This window comes from Hydra viridissima, unplaced genomic scaffold (genome assembly GCF_058129835.1).
Source record: "Hydra viridissima isolate aposymbiotic clone 2 unplaced genomic scaffold, HvirCarnegie_v1 scaffold_8, whole genome shotgun sequence".
In the NCBI taxonomy this organism is placed as follows: domain Eukaryota; kingdom Metazoa; phylum Cnidaria; class Hydrozoa; order Anthoathecata; family Hydridae; genus Hydra; species Hydra viridissima.
The window spans coordinates 4,373,288-4,400,395 of record NW_028324307.1 but is presented as its reverse complement, the minus strand read 5'-3'; the positions used below and the strand labels follow the sequence as shown (position 1 = coordinate 4,400,395).

Genomic DNA, 27,108 nt, shown 5'->3' with positions numbered 1-27,108 from the left:
CAATCGGTGTATTGTCGAAGAAGATATACCAGAAGAGAGATTTAGACGACGAAAGAGAATGCCCGACGAAATTACCGAAGATCATGAATTTCAAAACCCAATCGAAAAACATAAAATAACCACGTTTAACGTAATATGGATACCACAATAAAAACAATAGAAAATCGTTTTAAAAGTCATGGAAAATTATATGCAGACATGGCAATATTAGACCCTAAATATTTTACCGACAATAAATGTTCAGAAAACAGTTTAGAAGAGCTCAGTAAATTACAAGTAAAATAGCATAAAACAGCTACAGCGTCAAATTTAAGGGAGGAATTAACTGATTTAATGACAAAATGGGACGACTTTAAAATATCTATGCAAGATATATATAACACCGATGAATTAACTGATTCAGATTCAGAAATAATAAGTGAACCCTATGAGCAAAATGAGCTCTCGCGGAGCTCTTAGAGCTTTACAATAAACTCCGCTTGAAGAGTAACTTGAAGAGTAAATTTTATTATGTGCATATATTATGTATTATATTGATTCAATTTCACTTTTTATATGAAAATTATGTTCCCTATGCTATAGTTTGTCTTTTTAAGGGATGTATAATATTTTTCAAGTACATAATGTTACTTTCAGTTTATTCATTTAAATGAGTCGAAGAGAGCTCTCTGCAGAATTTTTCATTTACAAATTTTTTTTGTTAAATATTTAACATTTCACGCATTAATGCGTACGCATGCGCCTCAAAGCAACATTTCACGTGAAATGTTGCTTTGAGGCGCATGCGCATAATGTTATAATTTTATCTTTGCATTGCATTTTATAATTTCACGAGGAGGAAACATGTATGCAATATATTTTGTTAAAAGTTCAAATAATTTAATTACAAAAAATAAAATAGCACTTAGATATATATATTGCTCGCTTATGGAGGAGTTTAGGGTTTGAACTTTATATTCGTAAATATTTTTTGTATTTAGTATTTAAATTACAGTATACTGTAAATAACTGTTTATAACACTATAGTGTTATAAACAAACACTGATAATAAGTGTCAGTCAGTCTGATTAAAAAAATGTTTTTATTAATATTGTTTATATCATTTTTGTTACTTGGAATTATATATTGGTATATTGATATATATACTGGAATTATACATAGTTTTTGTTATGTTAAACTACTATAACGAAACTAGAATTATATATTATGTAATGTTAAAACTTTGTCTACAAATATATAATTATACATCTGTCAATATAGCGATTTTTAAATAATGACAATGAGACATTATTTTTGCAGCAAATATGAACAAAAGAATTAATTTTCATAAGCTATCGCGCTCACAAGCCTACAAGAGAATAAAATACCGCAGAGAGCAAGCTACAGTAGAGCATAACTCCGATACAGACTCAAGTAATGGTAATGCAGATTTTGAGAGTTTAAATACTGAAGTACCTATCCATCAACTAATTGATTCACCTTTACCAATATTGCCACCTATGCAGACACCACCTCTCCAAACACTACTTCCTCAAATACCTCCACCTATTCCAGATGATTCATCAGATGTAGCTGTCTTATTTTCAAGTGATGAAGAAGTAATTATTAGACAAGAGTTAGCAACGTTTGTGGTTGAGTCAGCTCTAACTGAAAGAGCAACCAATAAACGACTAAAGTTGTTAAGAAGGCATCCATGTTTCACTGATAAATTGACAAAAACTCGTAAAGCATTAATAAGAACTCCTACAGAAAAAGTAGTTATACAGGAAATTCCTCCAGGTCATTACTACCATTTTGGAATCAGATCAGGAATAATAGAATCACTTCAAGAAACAAATGATATTTTGGATGGTGGCAGTATCCTTGAAATATTAACAAACATTGACGGTGTTAGCATAAGTAAAAGCAGCATGAGCCAATTCATGTCAATATTAGGGAAAGTGAACAATTTGAATTCTGTATCTGTGTTTAAAATCGATATATTCCATGGATTTAAAAAACCTGATTCATTAAATTTATAAATAAGTGATTTTGTTAATGAATGCCTTGAACTGTGCAATGAGGGTATAGCTTTTGAAAATAAACAATATAATGTTCGTATTAGTGGATTTGTTTTTGACCTCCCTGCTAAAAGTTTTATCCTTAATACAATTGGACATACAGGGGAATATTCCTGTACAAAATGTGAAGTGGTTGGAGAAAGAATATTTATTAAGAATATTTATTAAAGTTGTAAAACGTTTTTAGATAAAGGTATACTCTTCTTTTTTTAATTATAAATGGTTACAATGAATATGCAATTTTTAATAATAAGATGAATAATAGTTAATGCTCTATATCGGTTTTTTTATATTTTAGGTTTAATAATTGAAAACTTATAAAATAAACAAAAATGAAAATATAAATTTTTGTGTTTAAAGAACCTGTTTCGTGACTCAGAGTCAAGTGTTAATAAATCATATTTAATTTAAAAAACAAATAAAAATTTTGGTAGATAAAACTAAAAAAATTATGTTTTATTTTTTTTAATGCAAGTTATAAATTCCATTAAGTCTTTTGATTGCAATTTTTTTTCTCAGAATTTAGTACTTCTAGATCTCCTATGTTTGGAGATATGTCTCCTTCAGCCAGGACTAGAAGACAAAGTTCTTTAGACAGGGATGTTGGACTTACCTCAACACCAATGAGGAAAAGGAGCAGTCCCAATAAAAAAGGTAGGTAATGATAAAAGACTGGATTTTGTTATTAAGAAATTAAACTAAAAAGTTTTTATATTATGTATAGTTTTTGCAGAATAAATATTTTTTTTTTATTAAATAAATGTAAAACTAATGATAATTATGCATGTATTACCGGATTAAAGAGAATTTATAAGGGATAATTAGTAGTTTCTTTTTGTGATATTTTTAATTTTGCATTTATTATTTGAAATAGTAAAATTTTATTTTTAGCATCCAGTTCTTCTAGGTCACCTGTCATGTGTAGAGAACTAAGTCCTACTGCCAAGGGTATAGGACTTACTGTGCCACCAAAGGAGGCTAGGAACAGTCCCTGTGTAAGAGGTAGGAAATGATAAGTGAAGGACTGAGTTTTAGTGTAAGAAATATATATAATTTGAGTTTGAAACTGCGTAATAGGAGTTCCAATATAAAAAATACATTAAGGTTAAAAGCTCAACAGTCTTAAATTTTTTCATTACTTTTTTTTTTGTTAAGTTGAAGCTGATGCTGAATTTAATGTGGGGTGCAATGGAACATTGGGTAGTTCGAATAGGCACAGAAAGAAATTCAGCGATAGGTCTCAAACAGGTAAATAGTGTATATAGAGTCTATGGTCTGTGTGATCTGACATTCCCAGCGAACATTGACAGACGGGTACCATATGGTTTTTAACTGGGCTTACGGGAACGGGATTTAGAAGGGTTTGTGTTCTGGTTTCCAGACGGGTCCCGTACGGTTGAAAAATTAAGCAAAAATAGTAATATGAGCCGCATGTGGTGTTTATAAGGGCTAAGAAATCTGGGATATTTACGGGTTTCCCATTAGGGACCCATCTGGTGAAAGTAATATGCGGAAAAATATATGCAATCACACCATTATCGCCATTTGCAACTTACCTTGGGCAAAAAAGTTTTTACAATATAACGTATAAATTAAAGTTATAATCGTTTTCTCGTTTTATGTTTTTTATGAAACTCTATATAAAAAGTTATTATAACTATTTTTATTTTTTATACATAAATTTTTCTCTTTTTCTTTCTTTAGTAAAAAGTTGAAAATTTTACTAAGTTTTACATGCAATTTGAACAATAAATACTTTAAAGAATTCATTAATATTTACGTTTATGAAAAGTAACGCCACAAGGAAATGCATATAATATTAAAAGAGTGACGTGAGGGTTTTCATTATTGTCTTACTTCCTTGTGGCATATATTCTTAGAATCATGAATGGTTTTTGAAGACCATTGAACGTTTTTCTGTAAATCTAAAAGTGCAATTTAGTAATATTTTATTCCTATATAAAGGAGATTGCGGAGTATGGATTTTTTCTACTTTCGTTTACATTTTGTAGCAGAGTAATTTACTGTGTAATTTCTGTACTGTGTTACTGAGTAAGGTGTTGTATGCAAATGTTGCATTCGATGAAGAAAACAATACCGATTACGTACCACTAATTTGGTTAGTGAATGCTATGAGTGAAATTGTGTTATCAAAAATTTCACATAGAAAATCTACAGATTTTTATTGGCCTCGCTGGACAAATATGAAAAAAATAAACTTAGCTAAATCAATATGTCAAGAACCTGAGGTTGGATGGCTTAGGTTTTCAGGAAGAATTTTGTCAACTGCAGGTAGTTTATATAATATTGTCAAAGATAGTAAAGTAATAATTTTGATGATTTTTTATAAATTTATTTAAGCATTTAATCATAATTATTGAAATTTGAAAATGAAATTTTGATACATCAATAATTATCATAAGTACTTTTTAAAATATAGACACAGAATCTGAAGCAAAAGAAAAATGCAGATATGCAGAAGATACCTCAAATGTTGATGAAGTATATCAAAACCAAAAAAATAGGTATATAAAGTTACATAATTTTAATTTAACATACAAAAGGTATTTATGTTAGTGTTACTCCGCCTATGTTTATGTAACTGGCTTAAAACTTGTACATTTATGAATCATTAAAATTAAAAAAAAAATAATAATACTTTTCATATTTAGACAATCCTTTAGAGATAATCAAGAAAAGCCTTTTGAGAAAAGTGAATAAGATATTGTTTTAATATTTGTTTTAATAATTGTTATCTATTATAATGTTAGGTTTCAATTAAATATTTGTCATTTATAGATTGCATAAAATTTTTTATGTATATTATAGCTTCCATTGTCAAGGTTTTTCTGTAGGAAAAAATTTTATTTTTTTATAATATTTTATAGTATATATATGATATATATATATATATATATATATATATATATATATATATATATATATATATATATATATATATATATATATATATGAAATATCAAAGGGACAAGATAGATATCTAGACTTAAAAAATGTCAGAATTAAGCAAGCTCTACGTATGTATAGAGTGTTCAAGGGGAATCGAAAATCCCTCCACAAGGGAATGTGGTGTGCATTGATATGAAACCAATTTACTTCTTTAACCTCCTTGAATGTTTAAATTATTGTATCATATCCCCTAACTGCCTTCTTTTTTCTAGATTTTGTAGATTGAGATAAGTTAGACAGGCTTTTATATAAATAAATAAAAAAATAATAAATACATGGGTTTACCCACAGCTACTGTGTTTTGCCAGAAGTTGGCAAAACACTTGCTCAGCTGTACAACAAATTAAACAAAACTAGAAATTTTAATAATCAAGATTTTTCTGGTGGAAGAGTACTCCATTCACCATTAAATATGATTTTAGTTTTTCATTAAAAATAGTTGTGTTTTTTTTCTTATACTGATGGTATTTAGAAGTATATTCCAAAGTTTAAGACCATACTGGGATAATGCTTGATTGCTGAAATGATTATTGTATTTTGTTTCTTTTATTTTTAGTGTTCTTTCTGACATAGAGTATTGAATTAAATTGCATAACGACATTAGTGCTTCCTGTTTAATAGATTTCTGCATTATTAAAACGACCTTGAAATATATTATTTCTCTAATTTTTAGCCAATGCAAGTTGTTATATTCTTTGTTATTTACTTGAGTTTCTATTCTGGTGTTAAATTTTGCTGCACAATTCTGAGCAGTCTTGCTGCACAATTCTGAACAGACTGCAGTTTTTTTAAATAGGGTTTTATCAATTCCAAAGTAGAGGGAGTTACAATAATATAGTTGTGAAAATGATAATGAACAAACTATGGTGCACAGATCTTTATGGGATAAGAGTTGTTTTATTTTGGGTATTTTTCTTATTATATTGTAACAGTTTTTAACAATCTTATTTATTTGTGTTTTTAAAGATAATTGATTATCGAGTATCACATCTAGACTTTTTGCGGAATCAACAAATCAAATGCATTTCTTGTTAACAAAAGTACCCTTAATAATAATATCTTTTTGAATGTTAGGTGGTGCCATAATTAATATTTTTGTTTTTGATTGGTTTATGAATGATTCACACATCCATTTAAAAATGTATTCAAGACATTTTGGTACATCCACAACTAGATGTTAAAGAGATTTGGACCCAGGACTGTACCTTGGGCTGCTCCATATTTTACATTTTGGTTAGATGAACATGAATTACCAATTTTAACTTTTTGGGTACAGTTAACTAAAAAAGTTCAAATATATCATTGGCTAGTTTAAGTAAAAGTGTTTCAGTCGAATGATGTTGTTTGTAGATAAGTGTTTTTACTAATTTATAAATATATATATGGGCCATGGCATGACATTTTAGTGGGGGACCGAAGTACCAAAAAAATCTAAAATACTTTTTAAGTTCTTAGTGAGAAAAAATATTATATGAGGTCCTTTTGAAAAAATCAAGAGGATCTTTGTCCCCACCCACCCCCACCCCCCGTCGTTGTGGTTATTGTATATATATAGTGTGTGTGTGTATATATATATATATATATATATATATATATATATATATATATATATATATATATATATATATATTATAAAATATATACAATATCAATATAAAATTATAATTTATTTATCAGTAACTAGTGTTCGGCAAAATCAAATATACGTCAAACCTTTAAAGATTTGAATTTGAACTGTTCTTTGAGGGGATAGATTTGAATTTGATTTGACAAATATCTGGAGGATTTGGATTTGATTTTCAAATATTCACTTTGTTCTCAATTTTTGCATTTGAAAAAAAAACGCCAAATTTTACAGGCCCGCAAACATATATATCACTTTATTCCGGGGTCTTTGCAGTGGTTTCCGGAATGGCGGTCGCCTTTCAATAACGGAAAAAAAAAAAAAAAAAGAGTTTTTAATTAAAGTTTGTTAATATTAAAGAGAAAGTAAAGAGCATAGAGAAAGAAAAAAAGAAAAGAAATGTAAACAAAGTACAAGATTAAAAGAAAAAACGTAGAAAAAAATATATGTAAAAATCAAAAGAAAAAATTGCAAATACAATTTAACCACAATAAAAATGGAAAAAGTAAAACAATAACGAATCGAAAAACATTCATTGAAAGAAACAATCATTCGAAAAAAGAAAATAATAAAAAAAAATAATAATGGCTTGCTTGAAAGCAAAGAATTTTTTTTTTTAATTTTATTAATTTTCTGTGCGTTTTTGTATATTGTCTTGTATGTTTGTCTATTGTTTGTATTTTCCGTCGTGTATTCAAATTCAAATTTATTTTAATATTCGTTATTCTTATTTTCATTAATTATTTTTCATTGTAATAGTTGCTATATGTCATTGTTTACTTTTACGTTTTATCAGTTTTAACTGTTTGTAACTGTCTAACTTTGTTTATGTAGCTATTGTATTTAAAAAGACAAGTGACTTATATATAATTATTATTATTGTTATCATTATTATTAATATTATTTTTATTATTTAAACCATTATTATTTTAATCATTTTCATTAGGTGTTTACTTAATATTAGTATATTTACTATTTGTAAACAACCTTGAAATGTATCTATTTCAGAAATATATATTACATTCCTAATTATGTCGGATAATCCAGAACCCGAATCTTTTTCTGTTACAAAAACCACCAAACGTTCACAATCAATTGTATGGGATCATTTCACAGTTGATGAGCATGACAAAACCAAGGCCATATGCCAGCATTGTCCAAAGCACAAGAACAAGTATGCTTACAATAAAGGTGGGACAACAAATCTAATGAACCATTTAAATTCTCAACACAAAAGCAAATTACTTGGGGACAGAGAACCAAAGCAACGACGTTTAGATGACATGATAATGACACCAATCGTTTATTCTTCAGATCTATTCAATGAATACTTAGTTAGCTGGATTGTCAAGAATGATCAATCATTTAATGAGGTAGAGTCCAGCCACTTTCGTAAACTACTCACTCTACTGAAACCAAATTTGTCAATCATGAGTGCGCGCCAATTAAAAAGCCAGATAATGGACACTTACAACACCAAAAAACAATTGCTAAAGACCCTTTTTTTGAATCTTGACTCAAAGGTTTCATTCACCACTGACTGCTGGACATCACCAAACAACATTGCTTTTATGGGCATAACGGCTCATTACATTGACAAAGACTGGAACCTACATGCCAAAACTCTTGATTTCAAATCCTTGCCTGATTCCCATTCAGGTTGAAATTTATCTAATGCATTCTTGTCAGTTTTGATTGAATTCGGTCTTACAAGCAAAGGAATGGGCATTACCTTAGATAATGCTTCCAATAATAATTCATTTATGGATATTTTAAATTCCAAGTACGAAATTAAAACCACCTTTGAGCATATCCGGTGTTTTGCTCATGTGCTGAATTTGGGCGCGCAAGCAGGTTTGGATGTTTTGAAAGATGATCTTGTAAAACTTAGAACAGGAATTAAAAAAATCCGATCCAGTCCTCAATCATATTCTAGGTTCAAAGGTTTCCAGCAATCAAATTGCACCTTAAAACCAATACTTGATGTCCCTACAAGATGGAACTCAACAGCTGATATGCTTAAACGAGCAATGGAATTAAAAGTTGGTTTCATTGCGTATTTTTGCGATTTTGACTCAACTGCAAACAATCCAGACTGTTGTCTATCAATTTCAGCAGATGTTTGGAACAGGTTTGAAACAATTGTTTTGTATCTTGAACCATTCAAGGAATTTACTCAGCTCATTAGTGGTGATTCATATTCCACATTGTCTTTGGTGGTTCCTCTCTTCAATATTCTTTTGGATCACATTACTGAATGGATGACCACAAAAACCAACCCTGAAGATAATCTACACCGCTCTACAGTTGCAGCGCTCGCAAAAATGTCAAAATATTATAATTTGACTAGTGACTGCTTTACTATCTGCACTGTCCTGGACCCAAGATTTGGTATTGAATATTACAAAAATGATAAGGGCGCAAACAGCGAGTCGTATACAAAGATTATGGACACAGTCAATTGTGAATATCAAATCAATTATGCCCCAAGCAATGGTACATCTGCTACAAGCATTCAAAACGTTTCAAAATATACCCCGTTCAAATCGCGTGTTTCATCAAACCCATGTAATGAGTTTGAAAACTATTGTAATGATACAAGTAAGATAGATGGCGGCAATAATAGCAACATATTACTTTGGTGGAAATCTCGATCTGACAAATATCCAAAACTATCCAGAATGGCCAGAGATTACCTGGCTATTCCTGCTACATCTGTATCATCAGAAAGGCTCTTCTCATTAGGAAAAAATCTTATTACTGACAAAAGAAATCTTCTCTCTGCAGATACCATTCAAGCTTGCCAGTGCTTGAAGTCTTGGTTGGATTAAAAAGAATAAAAGAAGCTGTAATGTGTGAGAAATAGTAACAAATGCTGCAATATGAATAAAATTTATAGATTCAGATAACTAAAATTAATAAATGAAATAAGTTAAATAACGTTCAAATATACATCAAATCTTGGAATGATTTGAATTTGATCTAAATTCAAAATAGGAAGATTTGAATTTGGCCATTTCAAACATTTGACGCATATTTGATCAAACTATTTGAATTTGTGCCGAACACTATCAGTAACTAAAGGAATGTTATACATTTACTATCACAACAATTTTTTATCTGAAGAGTGTTGAGTAGAGAGTTTTATAATATATTAAATGAATAAAACCAGGTGTGTTACCTATAAAATTTCAGACTTACAGTTAAATTTTAATTTTTACAGCTTATATTGAAACAAGAAAAAGCTTCGAAACGAGAATAAAACGATGGAAAAGCTTCCAATACGCGAAACAACCGTGAAATCAGATGATACGCGATTAAAGAATGGTTAAAAATCCTCTCAATTTTGACATTGTAATTTTAATTGTTATTTTGTTTGAAACAAACAGTCAAATCATATACAGTTTTATTTTATCTGTCAATTGTAAACGTAGATTTTCAAGATTTGCAATTGGCAAACTTTGTGGCAACTATACGGGTAACCCAGCGGGCATACCCATATGGGTCCCAGAGGAAAACCTCGGCCAAGATCCGGCGGGTTCCCGATGGGTTTCCCATATGGGTCCCAGTTGCAAACCCAAATGGGCCCCTTATGGTTTTAAAGTACGGGATTTGACTGGGACCCATACGGGATACCCAGCGGGCATACCCATATGGGCCCCATATGGAAACCGCGGCCAAGATCCGGCGGGATACCGTTGGTCTACCCATACGGGAACCAGTTGCAGACCCGTATGGGCCCCGTACGGTACCCGTCTGTCAATGTTGGTTGGGTTGTTTACTTTTTACATAACAAATATACTCTCTCAATTACATCATATAGCATTGTAATTAAACTTTCGCTGTAAATAAGAATTAAACTTCATTTCATAATTGCGCGATAAAAATACTGAATAATTTTCATTTTTTTAGAGATTAATCAGCACATGCTGAATTTTACATATGTAGTGATGGAAGTGAGTTTGTTATAGATTTACTACAAACAGGCGCTACTCGACTTTCTTCCCCCCCCCCCCTAATTTTATGATTGATTCTGATAGAGAATTTTATGCTGATTCATAAAAATATAAAAACATAGACCTGAAAATCAACGGAAAGTGCTCTAATTCGAAGTCAAAGTTGTAAAAAATCCGACTAAAAACCCTAATATTCGCCATTTTGAAAATAATAAGTTAATGAACTTTTAGCTGACAAAAGCAATACATTAATAGCATAGTTTTTACGTTAAAAAAGTCGTTAAAGTATGTTTATCTTGCGCAATTTTTTGTGGCAATGAAAGTAGCCGTTTTTTGATTATTAAAGAATAAACTATTTTGCAAGTAATGTACTTTTGTAATAAATTTTAAAAAAGAATTCAACAGTTTTTTTTCCCAAAAGCAGAACTTTTGAAACTCAGTTCATAGTTGTTCTATCACATGTAAAATTTAGAAAATGTAACCTTCAAACCGTTTTTTAATAAAAAAAACCAGCGTACGATACAATAATAATTATTCATCAATTTTTCTACATTCTCAAATTCCTACGTTCAAACTTTATTTGAAATCTTCTATTAATTTTATTTCCTTATAACACTTTCGTTACCATACTTTAAAATAATAATGCTAAGGCTTATGGAAACCAAGTCTGTTTATTGCGCAATGTAACGGTAATTAATATTCGTAAAAATGAAAGCGTTTTGAAAAAAAATGGCGAATATTAGGGTTTTTAGTGGGATTTCTTACAACTTTGACTTCGAATTAGAGCACGTTCCGTTGATTTTCAGGTCTATGTTTTTATATTTTTATGAATCAGCATAAAATTCTCTATCAGAATCAATCATAAAATTAGAGGGTGGGGGAGGGAGAAAGTCGAGTAGCGACCTACAAACAATCTTGTGTATATATATATATGTATATATATATGTATATATATATATATATATATATATATATATATATATATATATATATATATATATATATATATATATATATATATATATATATATAACGTTGACAATATAGTTTCATTCTTAAAGATTCTTCAGTAATCTATTGTTTTTATAAGACCAAATTTCAGCAATAAAAATAGAAAACTGTTTTAAAGCAATTAAAATATTGCTCAAACAATTGCTCTTCATCTCAGTACACCAGCAATATCCCACCCAACAACAAGTCGTCTTAAAGACAAATTGAAGATGTCTTGAAATTGGTCTTAAAGATATCTTAAACTGGTCTCAAATGAAACACAGTAAGTCGTCTTATCTAACACATCTTAAAGTTGCCTTATCTAAGACATCTTAAAGTTGTCGTAAACTGTTCTCAAATGAAACACTTCAAGTCGTCTTCATTAATACCTCCTAAAGTTGCCTTATTTCAGACGTCTTAAAGATGGCTTAAACTGGCCTCAAATGAAACTCAGTAAGTCGTCTTATTTAAAACGTCTTCAAGTTTTCTTATTTAACACATATTAATGACGGCTTAAAAAGACGTGTATATATATATATATATATATATATATATATATATATATATATATATATATATATATATATATAATTACCTTCCAGTCTCCTTCCAATACAATATAAATATATATTTTTATATTGTGTTAGAAAGAGACTGAAAGGTGGTGACTGAATATAGGAAGGTGTGAAAAATATGAACTATCAAAATGCATTAAATGAAAAAAAGAGACATGATTTACTATAGAAATATTTCACAGCATCCACAAAAAAGAGTACATTTTTAATAAGATTTTCGTAATGCTGGTGCGTTTTTAACATGTTCTGAATAAATTTATGGACAGTCTTCTCCAATTCTTTTGGATATGTCGCTCGAACAGTCGCTAAAAAGAGAAAATCAATAAAAAAAAAAAATAGGTCAAGAAAATCATTGTTTTTTTGGAAAGCAGCATTCGAAGACACTTACCAATTATACATTTGTAAAGGTGGGTTTCTTTAAAACTTCTCTTTCCGCCTCTCTGTAGATCCATGTTGAAATTAATCATTAGTGAACAATCTAATTTCTAAATTCGATTAGTTTCTCAGAAATCTGTAAAATGTGTGCTTGTAGTAACCTAGCAATAGGACCTAATTATTAAATGTGTTTTTCCGGATTTCTGCCTCGACAATATGCAAAAGACCAACGAAATAATTCAAAGTTGGTCTTTTGCATATTGTCGAGGCAGAAATCCGGAAAAACACATTCAAAACGAGCAGCTATAAGAGGAGACATACTTATGATGTTGCTTATATGACTGGCAGCTAAAATCGTAATCTGTCCGCTTGCAAAGTTTTTGTTCTTCATTAAACATTACCCTTCCTTCCCAAGAACCTTTGATAATGCCTCTTTCACAAGAATAATATCCAGTATGAGCGCAACAGTCCATTTTAAAAATGATCTTCCTAGGGCATCACAGAAAAAAGTTCTAACTTTAACAGTGTGTACAACTGATTTTATTGTCAGATAAAATTGTCCGCATAACTTTATAAACCATACAATTCTTGTCATTCTTCCGCAATTGGAATTAAAGGCTTAATTAAAGACTCAATTAAGGAAGGAATTAAAGCATGGACGTATAAGAGATAGACGTGCAACTTATTGTTATAGTTTAAACTTTTAGTATTAGTTTAAACTTTCATAGTATTTGTTTAATAAGACTGTTCAGGATAAAGTAACTACTTCACGTGTTGACAAATTATTAAACAAATTACTCCAAGGTAAAGGAAATTAGTTGTCGGCACGAACAGATTTTATCATTTTTTCAAGATAAACATTTGTAAATTTGGACAGGTTTTTTCGTGTAAACAAAGTCTATCAATGATAAAACAGACCTGTTAAAACAATTTAAATGACTAAAAAAAGTATAGCGAAACATAAAAAAGCTTAAATATAATTTTTTGTAAAGATCTGGTTTCATTCAACTCCTTGGTCCTTCGTGCACCAGGCTTAAATTTATGTATTTTTTAAGATTTATTCCCATATGCCGTCATTTTTTGCGTCGACAACTCTATAAGCTCCCCAATATATATTCCACTGTGAGTTGTTTATTGGTAGGTGCATTTTCTAATGGGTATTTTTTAACTTATTTGATAATGCAAAATCTTTTAAAAAGTTATTCAAATTTATAATTATCTTGCAAAATGCGCCAGATATTTCATGTTTTCGTTTTTCATATTTCATATACTATTTCATTTATTATAAAAAGCACATAATAACCCATTATAAGCTAAATTTTATTTTCGTCAAATAAAATTTAGTTTATATATAGCTGGTAAATCATGTTATGTTAATATTAAATACTAAGTTATTCTTGAAACTGGTTTTGCTAAATTCTTTAAAACTGTGAAAAATTATTTTTTCTTTCTTGTATTTACATTCATTTTATGTTTAATTTATTTATCCTTAACTGTATATATTCCTGTTGTTAAACATGTCAAGATGTCTCACGGATGTCTTAAACTGGTTATTCCGAAAGACGTCTTGTGAAGATGTCTTAAGGACATCTTAAACTGGTTGTTGGAAGATGTCTTAATGAGGTGTTGAAAAGCCGTCTTAAACACGTCTTTAACTAGATGTAGACGTCTAGACGAGTTAACCCTGCCGGCACAAGCGCATTTTAGACTACTTTTAGAGGTCTCCATTTGGTCTACGTGAAAACGGGTATTTTAATTGCGTTTTGTATACGTTTTTAAGATATCTTGTTTTTGGCTCTGAGAATGTTATGAGCTTAATTGCTTTAAATGATGCTATACTTGGGCTTTGTTTTTTTTCTTTATTTACAAATTCATTAATTTTGTATTTCTTTTCTGTTTTATTTTCTCATAAGTTTTATATTTTTTTAAACTACGGTATTTTTCGTTTGCATAAGCATTAGGTAGGTTTTGCAAACAACTCTTTATGTTATAATGAAATGGATATCATTGCTGTTGATTTTGTATTATAAATAGAGAACAATTAGTTGGAACCAAAGAATACAACTTAATCACAGCGCAAATGTTTTTAGGGGCGATTGAAAGTGAAATAAATCTTGTATATTCACTCGTGAGAATGTTTTTGATTTAGCGTCTATAAATTTGAAGTAAACTTAGCCTTTGGGATCTTTTATATAGCAAAGAGGAAAGGAGGGGCAGGGGAAGGGGAGGGGGAGGAAGGGGATAAGGATGAGCAGTAGTAATTTTTTTTATATGAGATAAACAAAAATATTAACCTAAATTAATGAACAACATAAATAAAACTCACTGAAATATTTTTTAATTCATATGCATAATATGTTTACAAAATTATAATTTTACCTGTTAGTTATATTACCTATAATTATAATTTCACCTGCTTTACAGTCTGAAACACATAATTGTTATTTTTTTATAATGATGAGAAAATGTTACTAAACCAAACAAATAATTCCATTTAAATTTTGTTTCAAAATAAGAAAAAAATCAGAAAACAACAACACAACTAAATGAAACTTTTTTTAAACTATAAAATATATTTACAACAAGATCATTTAATGCAGATTCTTTGCCAGATGATGTTGCGACAGTGGTACATAATTTTTTTAAAAAATATTGCACAGTATTATACAATTATGTTCAACCATATCCATTAAATAATAGTCTGATATCATCATAATTACCTAAAGTTTTCCTGCAAACATGATCTTTAACTATTTGAAAAGTTAGAACAAAGAAATTGGCAAGAATTAGCTGATGGAAATTTAATCCACCCTAATCCAAACAAAAACAAAAAGAAACAAACAAAACAAAGCAAAAACAACTATATTTAAAGATAATCAATAATTACAACATTGAATAATAAAAAAGCATTCTAAAACACAAACAATTTTAAAAGTTTAACAAAAGCAATGACCATAAAAGTAATAATCAATTACAAAAATGGTAAGTGATTATTTTTACAATTACAAAAATAATTTACAAACTTACAGTTACAAAAATGATAAGATAAAAAGGATAAAGAAAATTGATATTATAACCATGTTAATTTAAAAGTATAACAAAGATAATAAACAACAACAATAATTAAAAATATATCAAAGTGAAATAGAAACATTAACTAAGAACAACAGCAACAAAAGCCCTGTAACAACAAAAAAAGCATAGTAACTGTATAAATGAAATTTTAAATACTGAAACAGATGATTAAAATAATACAGAAGAACAAGTAAAAATATCAAAAACAGAAAATTTAAAACTTGACAAAAATATTAGAAATCGTAAGTAACAAATAACAAAAATAAAAAGAACTTTAAGATATAACAATAATGAAGATTCTAAGAAAATGTCAGAATGTTGTGGATCTCGGCCTTATATCTCTTGATGATGAAAAATATGCCAAATAAGCACATAACTATGTCTGATGTTTAAATTTTATCTCCAATTATTTTTTGTCCAATAACCAAAATATGTTGCAAAATTACCTTTTTTTTTATTGTCCATTTTCAAGGAACATAAAAGTCAAGTATCTTATCAAACTTTGACCAGGTTTCAACAGTTATCATTAGATTGATTGTTAAAATAGAAACATTACGCTTAACTCCATTATGAAATGTCTCAAAGTGAAGATTTTTATAAACTCATCATATTATGTATTTCTAATGCCACTTAAAGATATTATGGTAGTTCTTTGAGTTGGACCAGCAGTTGGAATCTGAGATAAGGATACTCCCAGCCAAGAAAATGGAGCTTTTTTGGTCGATTTTTTCCTCCACATACTGTAACTGTTTCAAATTTTGGAGGCCAGTGTAACTCACGGATAACAGTGCTATTGTTAACAACTGAATTAGAGATTGGAATGGCTTTTATCCGTTTTTCACGCTCAACATTGTAATTTAAAATATGATGCACTGATACACTTTACTAGCTTCACTCGATACATCTATTTTGTTCATTTTGGTAATTATTGTGACAGGCATACACACAACAATTTTTTTGGCACGATATAAAAACTTAATCTGAAATTAAAAATATATGTATATCACTTGCTTTAAACGAATTCTAAAACTCCACGCTAAAATTATCCAAGTTCGTTTGCATTACATCATGCAACAACAATTCACAACATATGATAAACAACATTGCATTTTCTCTTTTAAAACAAACCGTAAAAAAATAGACCTGCACAAAAAATTCCGGTTGCACGACGAATAGGCCTGTTGTAAGAGGGGTGAGGGGGAGCGAGAGGGGTAAAGAAAGAGAGAGAGATAGTAAAATTTTTACAAGATAAAACCCCCTCCCCTTTGGTCACGTGAATGTCAAAAATTCCTAGGTTTGTGCGGATCCAGCGTGCATAGAATGAAATTGGTACACTCACGTGGGCCGTTTCCTGGTGTGTTATTGGTTAAGGCAAACAATGAGCTTGGAAGTTCGCCTCTGCCACAAATGTCTATCCTCCCACAAGAGGTTTGTCCTAATGAGCCAATTATGGGAAATACACCTACGTTAAGAGGTTTTGAAAATAGACATAAAAAGGGCTTCTGTGATACAAGTTTCAAAATCTGCAAATGCCAGGAGTAAACTGAGTAAGTTTTTGTTTTGATTTTTCGAGTTGTTTGGCTGTTTTACAGAGTTTATTTAGGTAGGTTGAATAACCGGGGGACAATAATTTTCTTTGACGTGCTAGTTTTACTTTGCAAAATTTTAATTTTTTATGTTTTATTGATTTACTCACGGTGTTTGAGTTTGTTTTTATGAAGGCGATTTGGAAATGTTGTGTTACTATTTGATAAGGTAGAATTTTTAAAATTGATAAATAAGAATGCCTCCTGCAGATCTTGAGCTTTTGCCTTCTCCCTCCCCGGTTTCTTATATAGTTGTTGTTTTTTTTTAGTCTTCAATGAAAAAAAGTTTCAAAATCTGCAAGTATCAGGAGGAAACTGTGTAAGTTTACTAAACGTTAAATACAGGAAAGTCTCCCTAATTTGATTGGATAAGAAATCTTGTTCCGCAAAGCCCGAATAACAACTTAATCGTTTGCCGGATCGTAAAAAAGTTTATGTTTTTATGACCATGTATGGATGTACATATATATATATATATATATATATATATATATATATATATATATATATATATATATATATATATATATATATATATATATATATATATATATATATATAGAAATATATATACTAAAGAGCACGCTTACAGTTTCCAGTTTCTATTTCGCAATAACGATTGTGAGTTAGCTACTTCTTTTAATAATATAACTATTTTAAACTTTTTTTTTATTATTTCTAAATAACAAATTTTATGTTTAAGGTATCTGGTAGCTTATCTCTAAACAAAATGAAGCTTAATCAGCTTACGATCAATAGTTATAATCGACAAGATGCATACGAGTCACATAAACAATTTATAAAAACTGTTCAAGATTATTCCATCAAAACCAGCCAGTTTTCTTTTGATAAAGTTGAAGATGTGTTTTCTCTTATGAGTTTGCCACCTAAACATCAGTTAATGAGATGGTCAACTGAATTATCTCTCCGCAATAATATTGCAAGTGGAATTCATTACGTAGAATGTAATTTAGGGAAATTCCTCTATGAAAGTGTTCAGCATCTAATAGCGCTTCATAGGGTTCAAGAGATCAAATTAGCAGTTGATCAAGAGCTGACATGGTTTAATTCTCCAAAGTTGGTACCAAAATCAATTGGTATATTCCCTCCTCAAAATTTAATTGAAAAATTCAAGGAAGTGCTTTTTAGAAAGCCAGCTAGTACAGAAATTTCAGAATATGGGATGAACCCTAATACTTTAGCTGAGTTATGCTGTACTAGATGGCTCTCCTCAGATCATATGATGCAAATATCTTGTATTTTAAATTCTATTCAAAGCCATTCAAAGGTAATTTACTTTAACTTTATAGGAAATATTGAGCATTATGTGTCAAGATTAACTTCTGTCCCTATTAAATTGATATTTATTATAAATGTTGGAGGAAACAATGAAAAAACATTCTCTGGCACAGATTTTAATCCTGGTTCCCATTGGGCATTTGCAGTTTATAATAATATTGAGTGTAGTTTTTACTATGGAGATTCATTAGGTTGGTCAGTTCCAGATGATTTTTTATGTAAAGTTAAATTATTGATCAGAAAATTGTATCACTTAAATAAAGAGGTTAGCATTACATACTGTCATGATCCAAAAACGCACAGATATGGCGTCAAAAAATGCAGTTCATTATGCAGAGGAAACTACCCAAAGCAGACATGTGGAAATATTTGTGGAGTTATTACTATAATAATTTGTGCGATATCTTGTTTAAATTATGATTACTTTGTACATATAATAAGCAATGATAAAAGAGAGAACAATAATTACATTTTTCTACAAGAGCCTACAAAATATTCTAAATATTTAAGATTGGTTTTAATGTCATGGTTTATTAGTAAAGAAATAAATTTGGATTTTGTTGTTCCTGCTTTAGGCAAAGTTTCTAGCAGTTTCGAAGTGCCTTCTAATGAAGATTTCAAATATACAAATGTTTCTGAATCATCATTAAATAAGAATATTATTGTTAATATAGAAAGTAACAATTTTTCATCTCTAAAATGTGCATTTTGCAATGTTACTTTCACCAAAAAAAAGAATATGCAGCGACATATAAAAAATAAGCACAAATTGATTAATGAAGCTCAAGCATATATTCAGTCAGGCATTTCTTTTTGTCTAGAATGTGGTTTTCAATGCAGACAAATTAATGGTTTACGAAAACATTTATCTGCGGTTCATTTTTATACTTTTCAGGAAGAAAAATTATCATTTTCTAATTTTAAAGGTAGTTATATGTTTTTGAAGTAAATTGTTTTATATGCTTTTATAAAAAAAATGATTTTTATTTATTTTTTTGTTTACTTCTTTAAATTTGAGTTTCATTTTGTTTTCAAGATTTAAAAAAAAAAAAATTAAATAGTTAACTAATTTCACAATACTCACAGGAGTAGATTATTCATAGTTTAAATTGTAAGTTATTGTTGCAGGCCCTTTTATAATGCATCTTTCAGAATAGTAGCTTCTTATATTATGAATCATTGCCAAATTTGTAAAGGAATTAAACAATCAGTTATCTGTCTTTCTTATTACCTTTTTTTTATAATTGTTGTTTCATTTTTTTGTTAATGTTTAGAATTTGATTTGTGGAAATCAGATATTGAAAGTAATAACTCAATGCAATATGTTTTACCTTCTGGTGAAAAGTTGGATAAAAATGGTAGGAAAGTATCATACTATCAATGCAACAGAAGTGGATTTTATAAAAGCATGGCAAAGAAAAGAATAGCTAAAAGTAGTGGTATGTTTCACTGAAATAGTCTCTGAAGACTACTTTGTTTATTTTTTTAATTATTTTTATGTTTTGTTTATATTATTAGAATTTTCTTTATTATCTTTCTTTAAAACAATTTAAAAAGTTATGTATAATATATAAGTACAGTTAATTGTAATCTTAATAGTTACAATTATCTATTTACCATAATAGATTATTTATTACCATAATGAATATTTTACAAAATAGGCACTCGAAAAATTGCAAAAAATTGCACATCCACTCTAAAAGTTTACCAAAACTTAGATGGAACAATTCTGGTTCACGCTTGTTATTCTCACTATGGACATAGCAATGAAATTCAACATATTTCCCTATCAAGTGCTCAAAGACTAGAAATTGCCAGCAAACTAAAAATGGGTGTAACCAAAGATAGAATCCTAGATGATATTAGAGATGAAATGGGTTCTGTTCAATCCAGATTACATTTAACTCAATACCAAGATATTAAAAATCTCGAAAAAGCATTTAACATTAATTCTATACAGCTTCATGCTAATGACCAAGATAGTGTTGCAATTTGGCTAAAAGAGTGGCAAATGAAGGAAAATAATCATGTTTTACATTATAAATTACAGGGAGAGTCAGATACATTTAATAAACTTAAAGATGCTGACTTTATCATTATAATGCAAACAGAGCATCAAAAAAAAATTTTACAACAGTTTGGCAAAAATGGTGTTTGTATTGATTCTACACATGGCACAAATGCCTATGATTTTCTGCTGACAACAATATTAGTTATTGATGAATTTGGAGAGGGGCAACCTGTTGGATGGTGCATATCAAATAGTGATTCATTCAGATTTCTAAAATTATTTTTTATAAAACTAAAAGAACATTCTGGAAATTTTTGTCCAATTTGGATAATGAGTGATATGGCATCACAATATTACGAAGCGTTTTGTGATGCTTATTTGTGTGAGCCTTTAAAGTTCTGGTGTACTTGGCATGTTGATAAAGCTTGGAGAGAAGAATTGCATAAAAAAATACACAATATTGAAATGGAAGCAGATATATACAAACGTATTCGCTTTCTTTTACAGCTAAGTGATAGAAACCTATTTGATGACTATTTACAATTATTAATGAATTACTTGCAATCATCTGATTTAACACAATTATTTGCGGAGTATTTTGAGAAATATTGGGTCAGTAATAAACAAAATTGGGCATTCTGTTATCGTATGGGTCTTGGCATAAATACAAATATGTATGTTGAATCTTTTCACAAAGTCTTCAAGTACAGTTACCTACAAGGCAAGCATAATAAAAGAATTGATAATTGCTTGTTTGCTTTGTTAAAGTTTAACAGAGACAAAGTATATGAAAGAATAATAAAATTAACTAAAGGTAAAATCAGCTTCAAGTTGAAAATGGTGCATTCTAGGCACATTGCAAGTCTGCAACTGAATGAAAGTTTTACTTTGGATGATAAAGGAGCAAGGCTAGTACAGTCTGAAACAAATGCTTGCCTATACAGAGTTTTAAAACACCAAGAATTGTGTGAAATAAACGAATGCCTCACAAAATGTCCAGAATGTAAAGTATGTGCTCATTTATATAGTTGCGACTGTATGGATTTTCTAACCAAAAATATCCCCTGTAAACACATTCATTTAATACATCGTCTTAGCAGGGTTTGTGAAACTAAAAAAAATGAACCTATTCATTTGCCAACACATTCTATTGAATTAGAGTGTAAAGTTGTAAAAGGATGTGAACCTGCAGATATTAATATTTTAAAAAATACCATTATTAAAAATTTAAACAATCTAGTTAATTTAGTTACCTGTAGTACAGTATCAGATGAAGAAGGTTTGAAGAGCTTACACAAAAATATATCATTAGCTCAAAATACCTTTTTAAACTTAACAACAAATAAGCAAAATGAATTACATTTCAAAAGTAATGTTCCATCAAACACTCAAATAACCAAGCAGTCTCCATTTTATTCAACCAAAAAAAAGCGTAAAACATCAAACATAAGACTTGCAAAGCCTTCTGCAGATGAAATAGATAGTTTTCTTGATTTTACCAACTGGAATTTAAAAATAAAAGGTATATATATATATATTTTGGCCTTACTGATATCTATATGTTCAATTTTATGCTTTTAAATATGTTTTTTTTTTTTATCAAGACTCTCAATTACAGTCATCAAGTAAATTAAAGAAGCCAAAACTTGAAACACAAACTAATTGTATTATTAAAAAAAACATTTTATCACCAGGTAAAATACTTTTTTTGATTTTTTAATTTCAATCAATACTGCTTATTTGGTGTCATATATGTTGTATTCATTACTTTTTCCAAAACTTAAAGCTAGCATAAGTTCTAAACCATTGCATATATACACTTTAGCCTATTTGAAACCCTTGTTTCAATAATTAGTTTACCTTTTTGATTGTTTTGCAATTTGATTTTTATTATTTTACTTTGATTGATTAAAATTTAGATCAGAAAAAAATTTTGGAATTTTTTGGGTACAGAAAATCGCATACAAATCATATGTTGACTGAAAATGAACTGAACATAGATACTGCTCATCTATCTCCGGAAATAATTAACCATGACATTACAATTATCCAAAGTTTAATATATCCGGAAGTATTTGTCAAAGTTAAAAAAAAACGTTTATTTGACCATGCATATAGTATTTACTTTGTCTAATTTTTAATGCTATGCAAATAAACTCATTGACTAATGAAATAGCCATATAAAAAATTTTTTTTTTTTCATTTTTGACTTTATGAAAGACTATGTGGCCAAAGTTGAAGTATCAAATTGGTAACTATGTACCTATAACTTTGAAGGTATCTAATATTAAATATTTTGTCTTCAAGATCCAGTAATACTCAACTATTGATGATATTATTAATATGAAAGACTTTATGCAGCAATTTCTTTAGATATTTTTTAAAGAAATTGTTTTTGTTTTTAGCCAAAGAAGCCATTTTAGCCATTGTTTTTAGCCAAGGAAGAACTGAAAGTGGATTTATCAAGCATTAACATGAATTACTACATCAAACACTGGATTAGTAGTTACTATAAAAAATATTTTTCAGTTAAGAAAAAGAGTGATGATAAGTTAGTTTAAAAAAAGGAGTTATTAGAAAAAATGTTGATGCAACTTCAGTAATAGAACAAGATAAATTATGTTGTAGTGTGATTCTTATTGTTTTTGGAGTTTCTATTGAAAATGTTTATACAACACATTTGTGCATTACTGAGATTAACAGTTTTGGTGTGAAGTGTTAAAGTAAAAGATTTGATTGTGGTTTTTTACAATTTAGAAAAAGTTTCACTCTAACTAGTTTTGTTTAATTAAATATTTTTTACTTGTCTTTGATGTGTTACATTTTTTGATGTTTTAATAACCTTTCAGTAGTCTGTTTTTAATAGATTATATAAAGAAATAATGTTGGTTACATCATTATAATATTATTTAAATAACAGAGCTTTTGCAACACATAATTGTGTAATGTATTATACAACAAAGTATTTTTATTAAATTAGTTTAAACTAATTTAATAAAAACTTCGATAATTTCATTCCCAAAACTTCTTTCATTTACCAATTTATATTTGTAATTGCAGTTTTGTAGATATTTAATTGCATATTTAACTCCCAATATGTCGGCTCTCCAAGGGGCAGATAAGTTAATTCGAGTAAGCAAATGTTGGAGTTAATGAGTCATTATATAAGTCCAACTTTTAACCTGTTTTCTATGTTTGGGTGTATTCAGAATTTTCAGAGCAAATGAAATATCAATTAATATATTTATACATAATTCTGTATTCACATATGAAAAAAACTTTTAAAATTTCAACAACACACTTTTTACCGTACCCAATGTGGATTTAAATCAACAATTACAAATAAACACCATGAAATCTATAATTAAAAATATTAGTTCATTCTCCACAGCATTTGTTTATTACTTCCATGAAGCAGCAGCGGCAGCTGTTTATGGTTTTCAGTGAAGAGATATTTTTATCAGAGCAAGAATAGAGGACAGAGATGTTGTTTTATTTCTTTTTGCAATTGCAATTACTCCCTCTGAAAACGGGGGTTGTTGCGGTTTTATTGTCTTCTGTGATTTAAGCGCGGCAGATTTTTTATAAAATTGATTCGAGTCAGGGAACAGATCAAAAAAGTTACAAAATTCGGTCAAATGTTTTACCCCAAATTAGGTCAAATATATTTGCCTATTATAAATTGTGAAAAATCTCTTTCGAACAACCCTTTCAGTATGGCAAAAAGATTTTGTTAAAATTGTGTAAATTTTTAGATGCGATGGCTGGGGTAATTTAAAATTTTAGTGTTTTTGGCAACGGCTCCAAGTGCCATTTTATCCAAAAAAAATTGTTTTTTTAGCTATTGTTTTAAAATATGTGTCTCACGCGGTCCTTATCTCTAAAAATATATTTATAATATTTCATATACGTATTCCACATATATCATATGGAAGTCACTAAGTCCGGCAAACGAGAATAATGTTTTTCGGACTTTGTAGACCAATTTTTCGCCATCCAATCAAAATAGGGAGACTTTCCTGTATTTAACGGCTCGTGTAAGTTTTTTGTTTTGCTTTTTTGAGTAAGTTTTTGTTTGGCTGTTTTACAGAATTGCTTTAGCTAGCTTGAATGACCGGGGGACAAAATTGTTATTAGACATGCTGGCATCTCTTTGCAAAATTTATGTTATTTACGGTTTATCAATTTTCTCATGATGTTCGTGTTTATTTTATGAAAATGATTCGGTAATGTTGTGTTGCGTATTTAATGAAAGAGAGTTTTTAAATATAACGAATAAGAATGCCTTCTGCAGGTCTAGAGCTTTTACCATCTCTTCCTCCCCGGCTTTTTTGTAAGTTTAAAGTTTGCCTTGCGGACGCAATGTATACAAGATTTTGATACAAGTTTGTTTGTTTGTTGTTTTTTTTTTACTTTTACTATCATCATTATGTTTATAGCACTGAAATGAACGAAAGAGCAAGAGTATACAGTAAAAAGTATAGGAGAATCCAGTCCGAGATTACCAAGATGCTAACTTCGACTGAATCTTCTAGTGGTGATGTTGCAGTACCAGACAAACATGATCTTCACGTTGATGACGTTTTAGCTTGCAGCGAAATTGTTAGCGATGTTAGCAGTGCTGATCGATCGAAGACATCACCTCTAAACATCGAATTAGCTAGGTGGGCAGTTAAGCACAATGTATCTCGTGAGTCCTTCAATGATCTGCTTTCAGTTCTCAATAGACATGGTTATGAGCATTTACAAAAGGATGCTAGAACGTTGTTAAAGACTCCCAGACGAATCTGTACTCAAGAAATCTGCGGTGGCTCCTATGCTTACTTTGGAATTCAGGAAGGTTTGATTCAATGTTTAAAAGAAATGGATGAAATTGATAATACTGAGATTAAGTTAAATGTCAGCATAGACGGTTTGCCTTTGTTTAAATCATCGCTTGTACAAATGTGGCCTATTTTGGGCTTGTTTCACTCTAATGTTTTCATTGTTGCACTATACTGTGGGAAATCTAAGCCCCATCCTGTAGATGATTTTTTGAAGGACTTTGTTCTAGAAGTCAAGCACCTCTGTGTAGCTGGTATAACCTTCAACAAAACAAACTTAAAGTTTGGTCTTGGTGTTTTTATCTGTGATGCTCCAGCTAGAGCATTTTTGAAACAAGTTGTTGGACATACCTCAAAGCACGCTTGTGAGCGTTGTGAGATTCTTGGTGAGTATGTTGCTCATCGCGTGGTGTTCGAGCCCCAAAGTTCATATCTGTTAAGGTCTAATGCTTGTTTTGATCAGCTGTTGTATTTAAATGGTCATCAAGTTGGTGTATCCCCTCTCTCAAGTTTAGGTGCATCTTTGATCAATGACTTTGTTTTAGATTACATGCATTTAGTTTGTCTAGGAGCAACAAAAAGAATTTTGACTTTTTTAGTTCAGGGTCCAAGAGTATGCAGGCTGTCAAACTTTTTAATAAGCGATGTTTCTAACAGACTGTTATCTTTAAATGGCAAGTTACCTTCTGACTTTGCTCGCCAACCACGTTCATTGTCTGAGCTAGACAGATGGAAAGCCACAGAATTCAGGCAGTTTTTACTTTATACTGGTCCTCTGGTGTTGAAAGCTGTGCTTCAAAGCGACATGTATCAACATTTTCTTTTGCTGCATGTTTCTATTTCTATTTTGTTAAGTTCTAATAGTGAGTTCAGGCGTCATTACTTATCTTATGCTAGGGACTTGCTTAACTGTTTTGTAGAAAACGCTGCAACTTTTTATGGTGAAACCTTTGTGGTTTATAACATTCACAGTTTGGTTCATCTCTCAGACGATGTTGAAAATCAAGACTGTTCACTCAACGAAATGTCCGCTTTCCCTTTTGAAAATTTCCTGCAAACATTGAAGAAACAAGTTCGAAACTGCAACAACCCAATATCACAAGTTGCAAAGCGTCAGTTTGAATTGCAAAATGTCAGAACTGTATTTAAAACTTCAAAGCGTACAAACCTGTCTGTAAGTTTTCGAGATTCTTGTTTTCTACATCAGAACTATTTTTTTGTGATTGTTGAAAATCTTGCAGATGATAACTACTTGTGCAATCGTTTAAAGGTGAAATATACTAAAAGCTTTTATACCAGCCCAGTGGATTCTAAAGTCTTTGACATTGGTCTTGTTGAGAAGTTTGACGAAGTGGCATTTACATCCAAAAGGGTTCTGGTTCTCAAGACTGAACTTGTAAGAGTAAAGAAGGTTTCAGTATTGCCTTTCAATAATGGTTTTGTATATTTTCCTCTTTTGCATGAATCAGAGCAAAAACAATTTTTTTTTTGTGCATTAGTTGTTGTTGTTACTTTGTTTGTTTTTTATTTATTTAGTTTTCTTTGTTTTTTATTAGTTTAGTTTTTTTTTTTTTTATTTAGTTTTTAACTGCAGAATTAAAGTTTTTCAAAATCAATTTGCTTATTTTAGCACAATGCAACATCCTTAACCAATTTCAACTTGCTCAATTTTTATTCTTCTTCAATATGGGAATTTAAGAATTAGGTTACATTGAAATGTTTTTCATAACAACAGTTTATTGATCATTTTAGTATTTCAAAAAT

General features: G+C 29.6%; 3 protein-coding genes and 1 pseudogene across 6 annotated transcripts; all 4 read left to right on the top strand.

Moving 5' to 3' along the window:
• Positions 1 to 1,288: 1,288 nt before the first annotated feature.
• LOC149884662 (uncharacterized) lies at positions 1,289 to 27,040 on the top strand (annotated as a pseudogene). Its single transcript, XR_016454643.1, has 4 exons — positions 1,289 to 2,216; positions 22,742 to 22,798; positions 24,730 to 24,854; positions 24,961 to 27,040. The product of XR_016454643.1 is annotated as an uncharacterized LOC149884662 (transcript).
• On the top strand, positions 2,130 to 3,354 carry LOC149884665 (uncharacterized). Its single transcript, XM_090095384.1, has 4 exons — positions 2,130 to 2,253; positions 2,580 to 2,714; positions 2,952 to 3,062; positions 3,216 to 3,354. Exons 2-4 carry the CDS (start codon positions 2,603 to 2,605, stop codon positions 3,314 to 3,316), a joined length of 324 nt encoding a protein of 107 aa, XP_089951510.1. The 5' UTR covers positions 2,130 to 2,253; positions 2,580 to 2,602; the 3' UTR covers positions 3,317 to 3,354.
• Positions 4,186 to 9,992, top strand: LOC149884664 (uncharacterized). Of its 2 annotated transcripts, XM_090095382.1 has the most exons (4): positions 4,186 to 4,352; positions 4,501 to 4,585; positions 4,745 to 4,773; positions 9,878 to 9,988. In XM_090095382.1, exons 1-4 carry the CDS (start codon positions 4,193 to 4,195, stop codon positions 9,952 to 9,954), a joined length of 351 nt encoding a protein of 116 aa, XP_089951508.1. In that variant the 5' UTR covers positions 4,186 to 4,192; the 3' UTR covers positions 9,955 to 9,988. The 2 variants fall into 2 exon arrangements, with proteins under 2 accessions (XP_089951508.1, XP_089951509.1); XM_090095383.1 differs by lacking the exon at positions 4,745 to 4,773 and having other exon boundaries at positions 9,878 to 9,992.
• Positions 17,870 to 23,456, top strand: LOC149884663 (uncharacterized). 2 transcript variants are annotated; one of them, XM_090095369.1, is made up of 7 exons: positions 17,904 to 18,499; positions 19,332 to 19,436; positions 19,785 to 19,949; positions 20,172 to 22,043; positions 22,126 to 22,215; positions 22,441 to 22,798; positions 22,927 to 23,456. In XM_090095369.1, exons 1-6 carry the CDS (start codon positions 18,433 to 18,435, stop codon positions 22,653 to 22,655), a joined length of 2,514 nt encoding a protein of 837 aa, XP_089951495.1. In that variant the 5' UTR covers positions 17,904 to 18,432; the 3' UTR covers positions 22,656 to 22,798; positions 22,927 to 23,456. The 2 variants fall into 2 exon arrangements, with proteins under 2 accessions (XP_089951494.1, XP_089951495.1); XM_090095368.1 differs by having other exon boundaries at positions 17,870 to 19,436.
• Positions 27,041 to 27,108: the final 68 nt, after the last annotated feature.

What these genes read in the sequence shown, in the direction of transcription:
- LOC149884665 (XM_090095384.1), top strand. Translation starts at nt 2,603, where the DNA reads ATGTTTGGAGATATGTCTCCTTCAGCCAGGACTAGAAGACAAAGTTCT. An exon ending in GAGCAGTCCCAATAAAAAAG is followed by an intron (nt 2,715 to 2,951) that starts GTAGGTAATGAT and finishes TTTTATTTTTAG; the next exon opens with CATCCAGTTCTTCTAGGTCA. An exon ending in GAACAGTCCCTGTGTAAGAG is followed by an intron (nt 3,063 to 3,215) that starts GTAGGAAATGAT and finishes TTTTTTGTTAAG; the next exon opens with TTGAAGCTGATGCTGAATTT.
- LOC149884664 (XM_090095382.1), top strand. Translation starts at nt 4,193, where the DNA reads ATGAGTGAAATTGTGTTATCAAAAATTTCACATAGAAAATCTACAGAT. An exon ending in AAGAATTTTGTCAACTGCAG is followed by an intron (nt 4,353 to 4,500) that starts GTAGTTTATATA and finishes TTTAAAATATAG; the next exon opens with ACACAGAATCTGAAGCAAAA. An exon ending in TATCAAAACCAAAAAAATAG is followed by an intron (nt 4,586 to 4,744) that starts GTATATAAAGTT and finishes ACAATCCTTTAG; the next exon opens with AGATAATCAAGAAAAGCCTT.
- LOC149884663 (XM_090095368.1), top strand. Translation starts at nt 17,906, where the DNA reads ATGTTTAAGGTATCTGGTAGCTTATCTCTAAACAAAATGAAGCTTAAT. An exon ending in ATCATTTTCTAATTTTAAAG is followed by an intron (nt 19,437 to 19,784) that starts GTAGTTATATGT and finishes GTTAATGTTTAG; the next exon opens with AATTTGATTTGTGGAAATCA. An exon ending in AAGAATAGCTAAAAGTAGTG is followed by an intron (nt 19,950 to 20,171) that starts GTATGTTTCACT and finishes TTTACAAAATAG; the next exon opens with GCACTCGAAAAATTGCAAAA.